This window comes from Semicossyphus pulcher, unplaced genomic scaffold, assembly GCF_022749685.1.
Source record: "Semicossyphus pulcher isolate SPU_LCO1_2020_fin unplaced genomic scaffold, fSemPul1.0.p SCAF_1, whole genome shotgun sequence".
Taxonomy (NCBI): domain Eukaryota; kingdom Metazoa; phylum Chordata; class Actinopteri; order Labriformes; family Labridae; genus Semicossyphus; species Semicossyphus pulcher.
Window position 1 is genome coordinate 23620088 of NW_027211603.1, and position 16383 is coordinate 23636470.

Genomic DNA, 16383 nt, shown 5'->3' on the forward strand with positions numbered 1-16383 from the left:
TGTCCTGGTTGTCGTCTTACTGCGTCATTATAGGTGTTGTGCTGGTTGTCGTCTTACTGCGTCATTATACCTGTTGTCCTGGTTGTCATCTTACTGCATCATTATACCTTTTGTCCTGGTTGTAATCTTACTGTGTCATTATACCTGTTGTCCTGGTTTTCATCTCACTACGGCATTATACTTGTTGTCCTGGTTGTCATCTTACTGTGTCATTATACCTGTCATCCTGATGTGTCATCCTGATGTGTCGTCTCACTGCGTCATTATACCTGTTGTCCTGGTTGTCATCTCACTACGTCATTATACCAGTTGTTGTTATGTGTCGTCTTACTGCGTCATTATACCAGTTGTCCTGGTTGTCATCTTACTGTGTCATTATAGCTGTTGTCCTTATGTGTCGTCTTACTGCGTCATTATACCTGTTGTCCTGGTTGTCATTTTACTGTGTCATTATACCTGTCGTCCTGATTTGTCTTCTTACTGTGTCATTATACCTGTCATCCTGGTTGTCATCTCACTACGTCATTATACGTGTTGTCCTGGTTGTCATCTTACTGTGTCATTATACGTGTTGTCCTGGTTGTCATCTGACTGCGTCATTATACCTGTTGTCCTAGTTGTCATCTCACTACGTCATTATACGTGTTGTCCTGGTTGTCATCTCACTACGTCATTATACGTGTTGTCCTGATGTGTCATCTTACTGCGTCATTATACCTGTCGTCCTGATGTGTCATCTTACTGCGTCATTATACCTTTCGTCCTAATGTGTCAACATACTGCTTCATCATACCTGTCGTCCTGTTGTGTCATCTTACAGCGTCCTTATACCTGTCGTCCTGATATGTCAACATACCGTGTCATTATACCTGTCGTCCTGATATGTCATCTTACTGCGTCATTATACCTGTCATCCTAATGTGTCATCTTACTGCGTCATTATACCTGTTGTCCTGATATGTCATCTTACTTCATCATTATATCTGTAATCCTGATATGTCAACAAACTGCGGCATTATACCTGTCATCCTGATGTGTCATCTTACTGCGTCATTATACCTGTAATCCTGATATGTCAACATACTGCGGCATTATACCTGTCATCCTAATGTGTCAACATACTGTGTCATTATACCTGTCATCCTGCGAAATCAAAATACTGTGTCATTATACCTGTCATCCTGATGTGTCAACATACTGCATCATTATACCTGTCATCCTGATGTGTCATCTTACTGCGTCATTATACCTGTTGTCCTGATATGTCATCTTACTTCGTCATTATACCTGTAATCCTGATATGTCAACATACTGCGGCATTATATCTGTCGTCCTGATGTGTCATCTTACAGCGTCATTATACCCGTCATCCTGATATGTCAACATACTGCGTCATTATACCTGTCGTTTTGATATGTCAACTGACAGCGTCATTATACCTGTCATCCTGATATGTCAACATACTGCATCATTATACCTGTCATCCTGATGTGTCATCTTACTCCGTCATTATACCTGTTGTCCTGATATGTCATCTTACTTCGTCATTATACCTGTAATCCTGATATGTCAACAAACTGCGGCATTATTCCTGTCATCCTGATGTGTCATCCTATTGCGTCATTATACCTGTCATCCTGATATGTCAACATACTGCGTCATCATCACTGTCGTCCTGATGTGTCATCTTGATGTGTCATTATACCTGTCATCCTGCTATATCAACATACTGCGTCATTATACCTGTCATCCTGATATGTCAACATACTGCGTCATTATACCTGTCATCCTGATATGTCAACATACTGCGTCATCATCACTGTCGTCCTGATGTGTCATCTTGATGTGTCATTATACCTGTCATCCTGCTATATCAACATACTGCGTCATTATACCTGTCTTCCTGATATGTCAACATACTGCGTCATTATACCTGTCATCCTGATGTGTCATCCTATTGCGTCATTATACCTGTCATCCTGATATGTCAACATTCCGCGTCATAATACCTGTCGTCCTGATATGTCATCTTACTGCGTCATTATACCTGTCATCCTGATATGTCATCTTATTGCGTCATTATACCTGTCATCCTGATATGTCAACATACCGTGTCATCATAACTGTCTTCCTGATGTGTTATCTTGATGTGTAATTATACCCGTCATCCTGATATGTCAACATACTGCGTCATTATACCTGTCATCCTGATATGTCAACATACTGCGTCAATATACCTGTCGTCCTGATATGTCATCTTACTTCGTCATTATACCTGTCATCCTGATGTGTCATCTTACTGCGTCATTATACCTGTCATCCTGATATGTCAACATACTGCGTCATTTTACCCGTTGTCCTGATGTGTCATCTTACAGCGTCATTATACCCGTCATCTTGATATGTCAACATACTGCGTCATTATACCTGTCATCTTAATATGTCAACTGACAGCGTCATTATACCTGTCATACTGATATGTCAACATACTGCGTCATTATACCTGTCGTCCTGATGTGTCATCTTACAGCGTCATTATACTTGTCATCCTGATATGTCAACATACTGCATCATTATACCTGTCGTCCTGATGTGTCATCTTACAGCGTCATTATACCCGTCATCCTGATATGTCATCTTACAGCGTCATTATACCCGTCATCCTGCTATATCAACATACTGCGTCATTATGCCTGTCATCCTAATGTGTCAACATACTGTGTCATTATACCTGTCATCCTGCTATATCAACATACTGTGTCATTATACCTGTAATCCTGATGTGTCAACATACTGCATCATAATAACTGTCATCCTGATGTGTAATCCTACTGCGTCATTATACCTGTCGTCCTGATATGTCATCTTATTTCGTCATTATACCTGTCATCCTGATAGGTCAACATACTGCGGCATCATACCTGTCGTCCTGATGTGTCATCTTGATGTGTCATTATACCTGTCATCCTGCTATATCAACATACTGCGTCATTATACCTGTCATCCTGATGTGTCATCTTAGTGGGTCATTATACCCGTCGTCCTGATGTGTCATCTTACTGCGTCATTATACCTGTCGTACTGATGTGTCATCTGAAGGCGTCATTATACCTGTCATCCTGATGTGTCAACATACTGCGTCATTATACCTGTCGTCCTGATATGTCATCTGAAGGCGTCATTATACCTGTTATCCTGATGTGTCAACATACTGCGTCATTATATCTGTCGTCCTGATATGTCAACTTGCGGCGTCATTATACCCGTCATCCTGATATGTCAACATACTGCGTTATTATCCCTGTCGTCCTGATATGTCATCTGAAGGCGTCATTATAGCTGTCGCCCTGATGTGTCAATTTACTGCGTCATTATACGTGTCATCCTGATGTGTCATCTTACTGTGTCATTTTACCTGTCGTCCTGATATGTCAACTGACGGCGTCATTATACCTGTCATCCTGATATGTCAACATACCGTGTCATTATACCTGTCGCCCTGATGTGTCATCTTCCTTCGTCATTATAACTGTCGTCCTGAGTGCATCATTATACCTGTCGTCCTGATATGTCATCTTACTGCGTCATTATACATGACGTCCTGGTGTGCGTCTTACAGTGTCGTTATACCTGTCGTCCTGTTGTGTCACCTGACTATGTCATTATACCTGCCTACCTCACAGCTGGAAGCTCTTGGATATCTTCATCGCTCCAATTTGCAGACTTCTTTGTCACTGTCCTTTCCTAAATGATCCGTCTTCAACGTTGGCTGATTTTAATCATCCTTTCATGTGACGCTCTAGATTCGCACCATTTGCATGAAACAAATGTCACCATGTCCTGACGATTAGCTGCTACGTTCACACATCAGCTCTGCCCGACTTCTTTTCGACATTGTACCAAGAGACTGGCAGGAAAAAGTCTGCATTAAGTCAGGGTGAAAAATATAGCCGGTTGAGACGACACATGCAGCCCATATTTTCAGGAGTGGTGTACATGTGTGAGACCTCATGTAAAAAGTTTTTTCAGTGTCACACACTGACACAGTAAGATAATTCATCAATTCATCTTTGTTCATTTCAGATTAAAACACTTCTTCTGTCGTCTGTGTCTTTTTTTGAACAGAAGAGAGAATCATCAATGAGGGAGGTGATGTATAGAGACGAGAAAAAAAATCCAAGAATGGAGTAGAAAATAAAAGGACAACGATCAGTATAAGAGAGAAGAGAGGAAGCGTAATACAGTTAACGCAAGAAGTAAATTATAAGTAAAATATAAACGGTGTCCTGAATCATCTGTCAGTCATATTATCAAGTAACCAAACTCCAGTACAAAGATTTAAACTGTGCAGATATGTGATTCACATGAGAGAAAACTGAACATTTATCTGACTTCATTTGTAATAACTTGAGAAAGAAGCTCTTATAATGTTGTGTTTGTTTCTTTACAGCTGATCAAAGTCAGGAGAACATGCACTTTTAAAATTTTAGACCATTTCCTGTGTCATCCATTTCCTAAATAGGCTACTTTGGGTTCTCCCCTCAAAGTAGACATAATTTGCAACAGAAGCGATTCTTCAAAGTATGCACACCTAAACTCTAAGGAGGGACCACTTAACGTTTTTCCACATTGCTTTCTCTTATACACTGCTCAAAAAAATAAAGGGAACACATAACAATTACAATGTAACTCCAAGTCAATTACACTGTCCAGTTAGGAAGCAACACTGATTATGAATCAATTTCACCTGCTGTTGTGCAAATGGAACATACAACAGGTGGAAATGAGAGGCAATTAGCAAGACAACCCCTATAAAGGAATGGTTCTGCAGGTGGTGTCCTCATACTTTCTGGCTGATTTTTGTTTACTTTTGCATTTAGCCAGTGCTCTCACCACTAGAGGTAGCATGAGGTGGTGTCTGCAACCCAGTGAAGTTGCTCAGGTAGTGCAACTCATCCAGGATGGCACATCAATGCACGCTGTGGCAAGAAGGTTTGCTGTGTCTGCCAGCACAGTGTCAAGAGCATGGAGATGATACCAGGAGACAGGCCAGTACACAAGGAGACGTGGAAGGGCCGAAGGAGGACAACAACCCAGCAGCAGGACCGCTATCTGCTCCTTTGTGCAAGGAGGAACAGGAGGAGCACTGCCAGAGCCCTACAAAATGACCTCCAGCAGGCCACTAATGTGCATGTTTCTGCTCAAACTGTCAGAAACAGACTCCATGAGGGTGGAGTGGGGCCGAAGTCCACAAGTGGGGTCTGTGCTCACAGCCCAGCATCGTGCAGCCCGATTGGCATTTGCCAGAGAACACCAGGATTGGCAGATTCGCACTTGGTGCCCTGTGCTTTTCCTGGTTGAGAGCAGGTTCTCACTGAGCACATGTGACAGACGTGACAGTCTGGAGACGCCATGGAGAACGTTCTGCTGCCTGCAACATCCTTCAACATGACCGGTTTGGCGGTGGGTCAGTGATGGTCTGGGGAGGCATATCCTTGGAGGGCCACACAGATCTCCATGTGCTAGCCAGAGGTACCCTGACTGCCATTAGGTACCAGGATGAGATCCTCAGACCCATTGTCAGACCATATGCTGGTGCAGTGGGCCCTGGGTTCCTTCTGATGCATGACAATGCTTGGCCTCATGTGGCTGGAGTGTGTCAGCAGTTCCTGCATGACGAGGGCATTGATGCTATGGACTGGCCTGCCCGTTTCCCAGACCTGAATCCAATCGAGCACCTCTGGGACAGCATGTCTCGTTCCATCCACCGACGCCACGTCGCACCACAGACTGTCCAGGAGTTGACTGATGCCCTGATCCAGGTCTGGGAGGAGATCCCTCAGGAGAACATCCGTCGTCTCATCAGGAGCATGCCCAGACGTTGTAGGGAGTGCATACAGGCACGTGGAGGCCTCACAAACTACTGAGCCTCATTTTGAATTGTCTTGAGGAATTTCCACAGAAGTTGGATCAGCCTGTGATCTGATTTTTCCACTTTTATTTTGAGTATGATTCTGAATCCAGACCTCCATGGGTTAATGATTTTGATTTCCATTGATCATTCTTATGTTATTTTGTTCTCAACGCATTCCACTATGTCATGAATAAAGATTGTCAACTGGAATATTTCATTCATCGAGATCTAGGATGTGTTGTTTACGTGGTCCCTTTATTTTTTTGAGCAGTGTACTTCAACATTGTAAAGCTTGAAGCCAGAGGAAAGGCCTCATTGTCAGCTAAATAACTCAACATATCATATTCTTATTTACTATTGAATTAAAGTAGCTTTAATAAATGAGAAATTTAGATGAGCATTTGGATGAATAATTGATTGTTGCAAGGATCAGGATATAGGATATACGTATATATGTGCCGTTTCAAAGTCAAGGACTTTTTACATGATGTGCCCCAAGGAAAAGTAAGAGAATTTAAAATTATGGGCCTGTTTTGTACTAGTTAGCACTTGCTATTGTGAGTGTGCGTGTGAGAGAGCGAGTATGTTGCTCTTCTAGCCTGTAGGCAGCTTTCTAGGTGACACATTGTCCTGTTGAGCCTGCTTTGATCACCCTTGCGCAGCAGGGAACAGGAAGGAAGGAGAGGTAGAGAATTGATTCGAGCAGAGAGGAGAATAAAGGGAGCAAAAGTGCTGAGGAGGTGCAGGAGGAATAAGATGATGGAGGTAAGGGAGAACAAAATAAAGGTACGAGTGGATTCAGGTAATAAAAAAGGAGAGCGTTTTAATGGGTCATTTTTGACAAATAATATGTAATCATCTCTCACTAAATGGGCTATCTGCTGAAATCATTTACCTCAGGCTAAAGAGAGAGTTTAAAGGGATAGCTCAGATTTTTTAAAGTGGGGTTGTAAAATGAACTTATCGGTAGCACTCATCATGATGGTCAGCATGGCTGCTGTTCGGAAAAACCTGCAGTGGTACCCACATGAGAGCTAAAGATTTGTAGCAGTGTGGTCTGTTAGGTCGGAAAAATTTTAAAAATGTACCCCCTTGAGCACTGTGTTAACACATCTGTAATTATGCCCACAAAGCCTACAGAATGAAGTGACCTGTTGAACAATGAGATGGGGTTTAAGCCAGGTTACTCAGATGGATCATACTAAAGAGCACAAATATTCATAAATGTTCTTAGGCCTCCGTTTAGAGTGTGAGAAACTGCTGAATGAGATTCACCAAGATAAGTTCAAGGTTGCGAGGTGAAAAACAAACTCCATATAAGGAGTTCCTGTATCTCCCAGAAAGTTACAGATAAGGCCGCATCCCTGCAGCACCCTAAGAGTGGGAGGCAGAGTAGGTGAGAGCAGGGAGGATCTTTATTACAGGGTGTTGACCCCGCTGATTGGGTAGCTGTGGACATGGACTTGTTCCTCCACCAACGACGAGGGAGCGGAAGTCTAAACCGTTGCCTCCATCAGTTTTAACCAATGATTGAAGCTTAGTTGCTAAGGTTAATTTGCATCACATGCATCACACATAGAGTATATAAATTACAAATGTATTAGGAAAGGTTATCCTTTTTTGGGCGGCTGAGTTCAGCTAACTGCTTGCAGACTGCAGTGAGCCAAACAGAAGAGGTCCTTGAGCATTAAAAGTAACACATTAAAAGTGCTGGCTCTTCCAAACAGGGGCTGCTGACCTCAATCTACTGTAGCAAATACACTCTAAATTCATAAGTATAGAGCACTTCTTTGAATTCAAACTATACCTTTAACTATCTTTAATAATTTACTCTAATTTCTGTGCTAGTTTTCTTAGTTGTTTCATGAGATTTGTAGCTAACTTGATAATTGTTCTGAACTCTTAACCTTTCAAAAACAGCCATTTGTAATCAGGTTCCCCTTTAACTTGTGCTGCTGGTGTCTTCTCATGTGCAACTTTAACTACAGCTCATGTGATTATAGTTCATGGCAGAATTACATTTAGTTTTTGTTCCTCATCTAACTACATTATATTTATAATCATGACCTTTGAATAGTTAAAAAAAAAAAGGTAGGATAAAACTCTTCATCTCACCATTGTAGTTGTGCATTACATTACTAATATTATTGACCTTGTCAATACCTTGAGCTTGCATGAACGGAGCCTGGGTCTGTTGTAGTTGGCAACGCTGCTTAGGTTGTGGTGACCACTAAGGGTCATGTGATATGTTTATTATGAGTATTGGAATGAGGGCACAAGGGGAGGTTCTGGTTTCTGTTTGAACTACGCTTGTAGTCCGAGTAATACTGACCAATCATGTATCAGCAGGCTGCAGCGTATGCAGGAAAAACAGTCTGTGCGGAGAGCAAAAGCAGGCGGAACGTAATCTGCTGTAATGACATCCCGGCTCCTATCAGCAGCTATCTGACCAGGATTTAGCTTCTTATTAATCTCTATAAACAGACATCTGCATGCTAACAGCTAAAAATCTGTTCTAGATCTAAAATTCAACTTGAGATAAATTCCCTGACGCTGTGTCACGAAAGCCGTTCAGCGCTGAGATTTCCCGACTTCCTCGAATGCATCAGAAATGATCGATCCGACCTCCATTCAACAAACGAGCATTTTAAAAGTAGTTTTCTTCTCCTCCTGAGGACAGACCTGACAAAGCTTCATTTGTACTTTTTACAAATCTGCATCATGATGTTGAAATTTCAGCAAAGGCAAGAACCGTTAATTGAAGTTAATCACAAGAAAACCTTTTTCTGTAATGCAAGTCTGTAAGTCATGACTGCTTGACTGGAAGTCATTTATCGCTAACCGCCGGCTACACGCCCGGCATGTTCACGGTTGTCCCCAGAGGCTATATCGTCGTCAGACTATAGCCGATGGGATCCGAGATTGGGGTTACCTCCTACCCTAAACTTAACCCCCAATCTTCCTTGCTTTCCTCTCTTCCCTCATGAAAATGAGGGAGTAGGGGGAGGTAGAGCGGGGGTGAGTGCTGGCCCCAGACCGGGCACCTCCGGCTCTGCCTTCCCCGTCTTCTCTCTAACACACCTCTCTCTACAAACTCTTCTCTCTTTATTTTCTCTTATGTGTTTAATTCAAACTAACATTTGTTATCAGCACTAAAACCAAAGAACAGGTGAGGCCAAAAGTTTTGCAAATATTAAGTTATTAACCTGAGTACTGGTTTATAAATGTAGATATATTTCTCAGTAAAAATGTAAACTTTAACCTGCATGTAAGGCTGGATGATGTACCAATGTATGGAAATCTATACGGCCTAAAGAGAAGTGCTTGATGGAATGACAGACCAATATGACACGTCAAAAGTGGCTATAGATCCCTAAAGGAGAAAAAAAAGCTATTTAAAGTTGAACAGCAGCTAGTAAAGTATAAACGTGTGCACGTAGCTGCGATAGAAGCATTAATATTCAGCTCAACAGTCCTTTGTGCTTTAAATCTGAAGAAGCCCCATCAATGTAGAAAGAAAGATGTAGGCGTAGTATGACAAGATCAGATGGGAGGTTAGCTTACAGATATAGCTCTGTGTCTCTCTCTCACTCTGAGGTGAGATTACTCATGAATGAATATATGGTAATATCCATCAACTCCTTATCACAGAACCCTGAAACTCAGGGAGATAAACGAGGAATGATACATGTGATAAAATCTACCGCCTGTGGCTGTTATTACACCTTGAACAGCAGAGTCTCTGTGTCTGAGTAACAAGCAGGTGACAGAAGAGAGGGAGGAAAAACAGGTGATTTTGACCCCAATCAAAGGCTTCATTTGTAATTTTATGAAGTGGTATATTCACAATTTGACATGCAGATTAAAAATACCTCACTGATATCACCCTGAACATGATTAGAAGTCGTAGATCTGGGTGTAATCACTTTAAATCCTGTTTTTAATGAGACCTGACAGTCAGTTTGGGAGAGAGAGAGAGGGAGAAGGAGAGAGAGACAGAGAGAGGGAGAGAGAGGGAGAGGAAGAGATGATGTCTGCGAGAGAGCAAAGCCAGCGTAAAGGTGAGGTGCTGGAGGGGGGAGACGCACAGAGAGAGGGGAGTGTCTCCCCGAAATGAGAGTGAAAATTGAAAATGTGGGAGTAAATGGCAGGAGGGGGAGTGAGTGAAGATGCTTTAAAAACCACTCAGTGTCCTTTTTGTGAGTGAATCAGGCTGCCTGCAGAGAAACGCAGCGAAGGAGAGAGAGAGAGGCGCCGACAAAAAGTGAAATTAATTTGAAAGCCTTTAGGAGGTGGGAGAGACAGAAAAGGGGGAGAGAGACAGTGAGTGAGACAGGGGGTTATAGCTAAGCAATAGTAAATCTAATTGGATGGCTGTTGAGAGAAAGAAATGAGAAAGGAGGAGAGAAAGAGACTCAGAGCCAATGAGGGGAGTAATGGAGGTAGGAACAGGAGTAATGTACAGCAGGACAGACTCTAACACAGACCATTCACTGCTGTCGTGACCGCTTCAATCGTCACATTAAATCTCCTTAAAATACAGTTCACCAAAGCCTGCTCTCTTTTCTTTACAAATATAAGGGAAAATAATAAAAATAACCAGATTTTGCTCAACAATTGTCAAAAAATGCTGTTTGATATGACAATTTTACTGTTGTATAAAGAGAGAATAATTATCTAACTTATCCAGGATGGATGAAGGATTTGGGGTACCTGACATGTCGGGTATTCCAGTACTGAGGGAGCAAGAAGTGTCACAAAAGCAAAACCTTTTATTCATGACCTTAAAGGAAACATGTTATCACTCTAATCCTTTCACACACACAGAGAGAGAGAGAGAGAGAGAGAGAGAGAGAGAGAGAAAAAAAAAAAAAATCCCTCAGAGGAAATGCTGTCATCAGTTTGCAAATGGTAGAATTTTGGGATTAACATGGCAAGCATGTGTGTGTGTGCGTGTGTATGAGAGAGAGAGAGAGAGAGAGAGAGAGAGAAAAACACGTCCCATCACACACACTCCGGGCTTAACTTGGAAGTCACACACTGACAGAGAAACACACAAAAACATGGATTAACATTGGAAGTGTGTGTGATGGATATGTGTGGAGGCAAACTGGATGTTTTGATAACCTGACTTTACTAAGAAAACAGACACACACACACACACACTACTCATCTAGATGGTATGTGCAGATTACACACAGGAGATAGAGGCCTCTCTCCCTCTTTGTCTTACACACACACACAGAGATACAAACACACACACGATGGAGCTCTTAATTTGTATGTCAACAGAGCAGACAGAGAAAGGGAGACAATGCTTTACAGACTGTGTATTAAAAAAAAACAGACAGTACTGATGTAAATTGATGAAGTAATCAAACGTGTGTCTCAGTGACTGCTGTGTGACTGTTGGTCCATCTCAGCGCGACATTCCTCCATCTTCATCAGCAGGTCTGAGGTCATGGTGTGATCGTCCCCGTGTGTGATCTTTATGATGTGATAGGCCTGGGGAAACAAAAATAAACATGAGTGTCTTTATGGTAGTGAGTTGTGTGTGTCAGTATTTCAGCCCTCACACCTGTTTGAACGTGTCCAACGCATCCTCAAGACGTTCCAGGTGATGCTGCAGCTTCCCCACTCTCATCAGCTGGACTCCGTGCACCGGGTGGGGATCAGGGAAGTAATGTCTTAGAGAGGAAGAAGAAGGGAGACATGAGTGAAATCATAAACTTTTGCTTGTTTAAGATTGACTTCATAACTTGCTTAGTTTGGTGCATAGTCTGTCCGTCACTACATTTAGTTTACACCACTTCTCTTCTCTTTTTTTCCAGCTCCTTGTTGAAGATCCGTCATAACTCACGGCTAAAAATGGCGAAACATCTCTTCTCTCCTCCACATTATTCCACCTGAATCTGAGGTTCAACATAAGTCCTCAAGCTCCTTCCTGAACCTCGGCATAAGATTTCCTGGGGAAGCTTAACGGTGTGATGCCGTGATTATTGGAGTGCACTCCTCTGCTCTCATTTGAGTAACATGGGAACCACCACAGGCTCTGTCCTTGAACTCCACACGACATGAAAATGAAGAGGAAAGACTCTGGACTGAAGTTGGCTTTACAGCTCTGATTTTTATTCCGTGCAGCCTACACCTGTGTGGGACAAGGTGATATATTTAAATGTGACTAGTCAGCCATGAAAAGCAAATAATGCACAACATGATGAAGTTCAAACTGAAAAAGAAGCACTCGACCCTTTGCTATTACTTCTCAGTTTGGTCTCAGAGGCAACAAGACGGATGATTTCATGGACAAGACTAATACAATTTTCCTTGCTTTCACTGTGTGTCTGCAGGTGTGGTGGAAGGGGGGATGCATTCATAAGTGGGAGTGGGTAAGTGAATAAAATGTCCTAAAATCGACAAGAAATTTAATTTATTATATAATTTTTTTTACACTTATTCTTAGTATTGTGCAAACTTGCATTATTCATGTCGCTATTTTTGTATTCTGAATGTACCTGCATGAACATGTGTGTTTGGCTACATGTGTGTGTTTTGCATGTTTGTGTTCGAGTTCCCACTTCCTTCATGGTTCCAGCCCTTTGATTCAAGTCATTTCTATTCCAGTTTCACTGCTTTAACAGACAAGCAGACGCGCTCAACCAACGCTGCACAGCTATTCCCATGATAACTGCACAAGACGAACACGTAGAGAGACAGTCACACATCTATATATGCTGGTACCATTTGCATGTGCTGTACTACTTGCACACACGTGCTCAGACAAGCACATACAAAGTGTATATGTGCAGTTGATATTTATACATGAAAATACTGGGTTTTTTTGAGCACACTGTCGCCTCAGAATAATTTAAAAAAACCAGAAAAAATGGAGTGTTGCCCGACATCTCAAGTTGTGATTATTTCTGAGCTATCTCAGGATCTGCCCTCCACTGGTTCATGTCCTACCTCTCAGGGAGATCTTTTAGAGTATCTTGGACAGGAAAAGTGTCCAAACCGCACGGCTTATCCAGAGGGGTGCCTCAGGGCTCAGTGCTCGGCCCCCTTCTCTTTTCAATATAAACCATCTCACTTTGTGCAATAATCTGCTCCCATGGTTTCTCATACCATTGCTATGCAGACGATACCCAGCTCTTACTGTCATTACCACCAGACGTATCTCGTCATGCCTTGCCGATATATATCTAAATGGATGAAAGAACGCCACCTACAGCTCAACCTATCCAAGACTGAGCTCCTTGTCATCCCAGCCAGTCCCTCCATGCAACCACAGATCAATATCCAGCTTGGACAAACGGAACTCATTCACACAAAGTCAGCCCGGAACCTGGGCGTCATGATGACAACCAGCTAACCTTTAAGGTTCACGTGGCCTCGATTGCTCGGTCATGTCGATTTGCCCTGTACAACATCAAGAAGATCAGACCCTACCTTTCAGAGCATGCAACACAACTGCTGGTACAGGCCCTCGTAATATTACGCATTGACTACTGCAACTCCCTACTGGCAGGCCTTCCTGCATGCACATTCAATTATCACATCATATATTATCACATTCGCCAGTGTGACTGGTCTTCAATCAACCCAAAACGGCACATGTCACTCCACTGTTCATATCCCTCCACTGGCTCCCAGTCGCTGCTCGCTTAAAATTCAAACCCTGTTGCTCACTTACAAAACACCTGCCTACCTGAACGCCCTCATCCAGGTCTACACTACGCTCTGCAAATGAAAGGCACCTGGTACTCCCATAACAACAGGGCCCTAAGTCGCTAACTAGACTCTTCTCCTCAGTCGTCCCCCGGTGGTGGAACGAGCTACCAAACTCCATTCGATCAGCAGAGGCCCTTTCACCTTTAAGAAGAAGCTAAAGAAACAGCTCTTTATGAACACCTCTGACCTTAATGATAAAGATGCTATTGATGATGACGACATTGAGGATGTTGAGTATGATAAAATAAATATATACTATATTTCTTACTTTCTATAAACCCTGTGCGTTGTGTACTGCACGTCGCTTTGGACAAATCAAATTGTAACATTCCTAATATCCAAGGTGACATAGACAGAGTTCTGATCAACCTGATCAATAATTTTGACAATAAAATCCCACTGTCTTCCTAGAACACACAGGGGGACACACACACACGCTAACAGTGGAACAAATCAGATCTATTTGTCTTTAATTCATTTTGCCACGTCTTCATCTGAAACACAAATAATGATTCGATAACTGAGTTTGTATCCATTTGTGTGCACACACGCATGCAAAAGAAGACACATGAATCCTTAGTGATACACACTGAAGCTTAATGACCTTTGTGCACACACAGCACATCTCATATAAATGTAAAAACATTCATGCCTCTAAAAACAGCCCACAAACACAAAGAGCTGGGTCTCTCTTGTTCTGTAAAGATGAGTAAACATCAGAGACTTTTAGAAGCAGCCTAAGCAGCAGTAAGTTCTCTAAACACTCATTTACCTGACATGCCATTTATCCTCTTTTCTCCTCCATCCCTCTCCTCTAAATCTCTCCTTCTTTTTTCCTATTTCACCTCTCCTTCACTCGCTCCTTCCTGTTTGTGTTTGTGCTGTTTGCTCTGCTAGCTGCAGGGATTAAAGTTTCTTCTCTCCTCTGCTGCACTCCATTGATTCCTCTCCTCCTCTCTTCCTCTGCGGCGCTCTGAAGTCTTCCCTCAATTTGCTGTTCCCTATCTGTGTGTTTTCATACACATTTTAATGTTTTTTATTTTATATAACTGCAGTAAGACGCCATTTAAATGCTCGCAAACAAAGCACACTGAGGCATTGCTGGCTCATTGTCTCTTTGTCGCTCTCTCACACTCACACTAACACAAAGAGCTGTGAGTAAACACAGACGCATGAACACACACACAAGGTTCATTCGAACCCAGTTCACCCTGCATAACCTTTGACGTGTATTCTACCTCTAAACAAAGGGATGTGATATGCCCTCATTTAATCACGAGAGCAGAAACTGCACTGAATCTGATATTTACAGAGCGTTGAACTTTCTACGCTTAAATTAACTCTTTGGTTCAAAAGGAAATCAAAGTTCATTAACTTGTAGTGACCACAGCCCGACTTATTCCAAACTCTTGATCCTCTCTGATAATTCTCCGGCAGTTTTCCTCACAAAGCTAATAGCCCATTTGTTCATGCCTTCAAGCGTAGCTGAACTGGCTAGCCTCCCAATTACAGAGGTGGTCTGCAATCCTGAATCATTAAACAGGAAGTTCAAAGACTAAACCAACAACATTAGTCCTCCATGAATAACAAGTTACAATATTGATTTAATTACCGAGCCAGTGATTCAAGCTGCCACGACATGCAAACACACTCATCAACACCAAACTCCAATTATATTTCCTCTTTGCATATAGAAGCACACAGCAATTAAAATCATTCCATTAGCCTGCTGTCTCATGAACGCAGCCCTGGTGTTTGTCCCAGCGAGAGTAAATTGAAGAGGAATACGGTCAGTGCGTGTGCAGCTAGTTAGAAAGCCATCGCTCCCGGCTACGAGTAAGAGACGGTGCAGGATGGAGAAATTAATAGTTGTGGAAAAGTGAAGCATTTCCAGGCAAACGCACTGGAACTAATGAGGCTCTTGTTTGGGAAAAAGATCCACAGCCGGCTGTTAGTGAGCGGGAGACGTGGATTATCGTACTAAGTAGAGGAACGAAGATAAGCTGGGAGTATTCTGCTTAATTGTATTGTGTTTCTGTCCAATGCAACAGTGATTTAAGCTCTGTATTTACACTGTTTGGCAAATTAAGCACAGCCATGCATCTGTTACGCAGACAGAGAACATTTAGATTAGCTTCAAATCACAGTTTAAATATTTAGATGACACTTCTGTCCAGAGAAATTCTATCAAATGAACTCCTGCTGAAATCCAGATTACATTGTTTACATTAGGAGAGAGGTAAAAATAGGCGACCAGACCACAGAAATCTACAACAGGAGCTCCTAACATTCATAGCATGTTAACATATGAGCAGCTCCTGCTCTTGACTCTTGAGGTTGTTTGCGAGGCTTCCTCCCTTCCTGCTCACACTGGTTTATTCGAGTGATTGAGTCGTAAATCTGCAGAGTTTTTCACAAGGAAAATGCAGATTTGAGTTCTGCAACTTAATGTTGTAGTCCAGACCACCTGAGCCCAGAGCAGAGCTTATCAAGACTTAGAGGGATTGGGAACAAGATAAGACCAAATCAGGGTGAAACCTAGACGGACTGCTGTCCCTGGCCTTGAGACTGTATAATAGTATGTGCAAGTCATGAGTCAATCGTTTGAAACGAATGACTCTTTTTACTGACTCAGGAGTCACAAGTCCTCATCTCCACTAACTCCTTCCCTGACTCACCCCTCCTACCCGCTACTAGCCACTGCAAACTGTGAATCTGAGGCGAGACCACTGTATAAG

The 16383-nt window shown here is 42.4% G+C and overlaps 1 protein-coding gene across 1 annotated transcript in view; it reads right to left on the minus strand.

Annotated features, from left to right (window-relative positions):
- Window positions 1-10704: 10704 nt before the first annotated feature.
- Window positions 10705-16383, minus strand: part of smyd3 (SET and MYND domain containing 3) — a 92963-nt gene continuing 87284 nt past the window's right edge. The window contains exons 11-12 of the mRNA XM_069660966.1: window positions 11493-11601; window positions 10705-11419 (exon numbers count right to left, since the gene is read on the minus strand). Of these exons, the coding sequence (XP_069517067.1) occupies window positions 11303-11419; window positions 11493-11601 (226 nt within the window). The 3' untranslated portion in view covers window positions 10705-11302. The remainder of the gene's footprint in view (window positions 11420-11492; window positions 11602-16383) is intronic.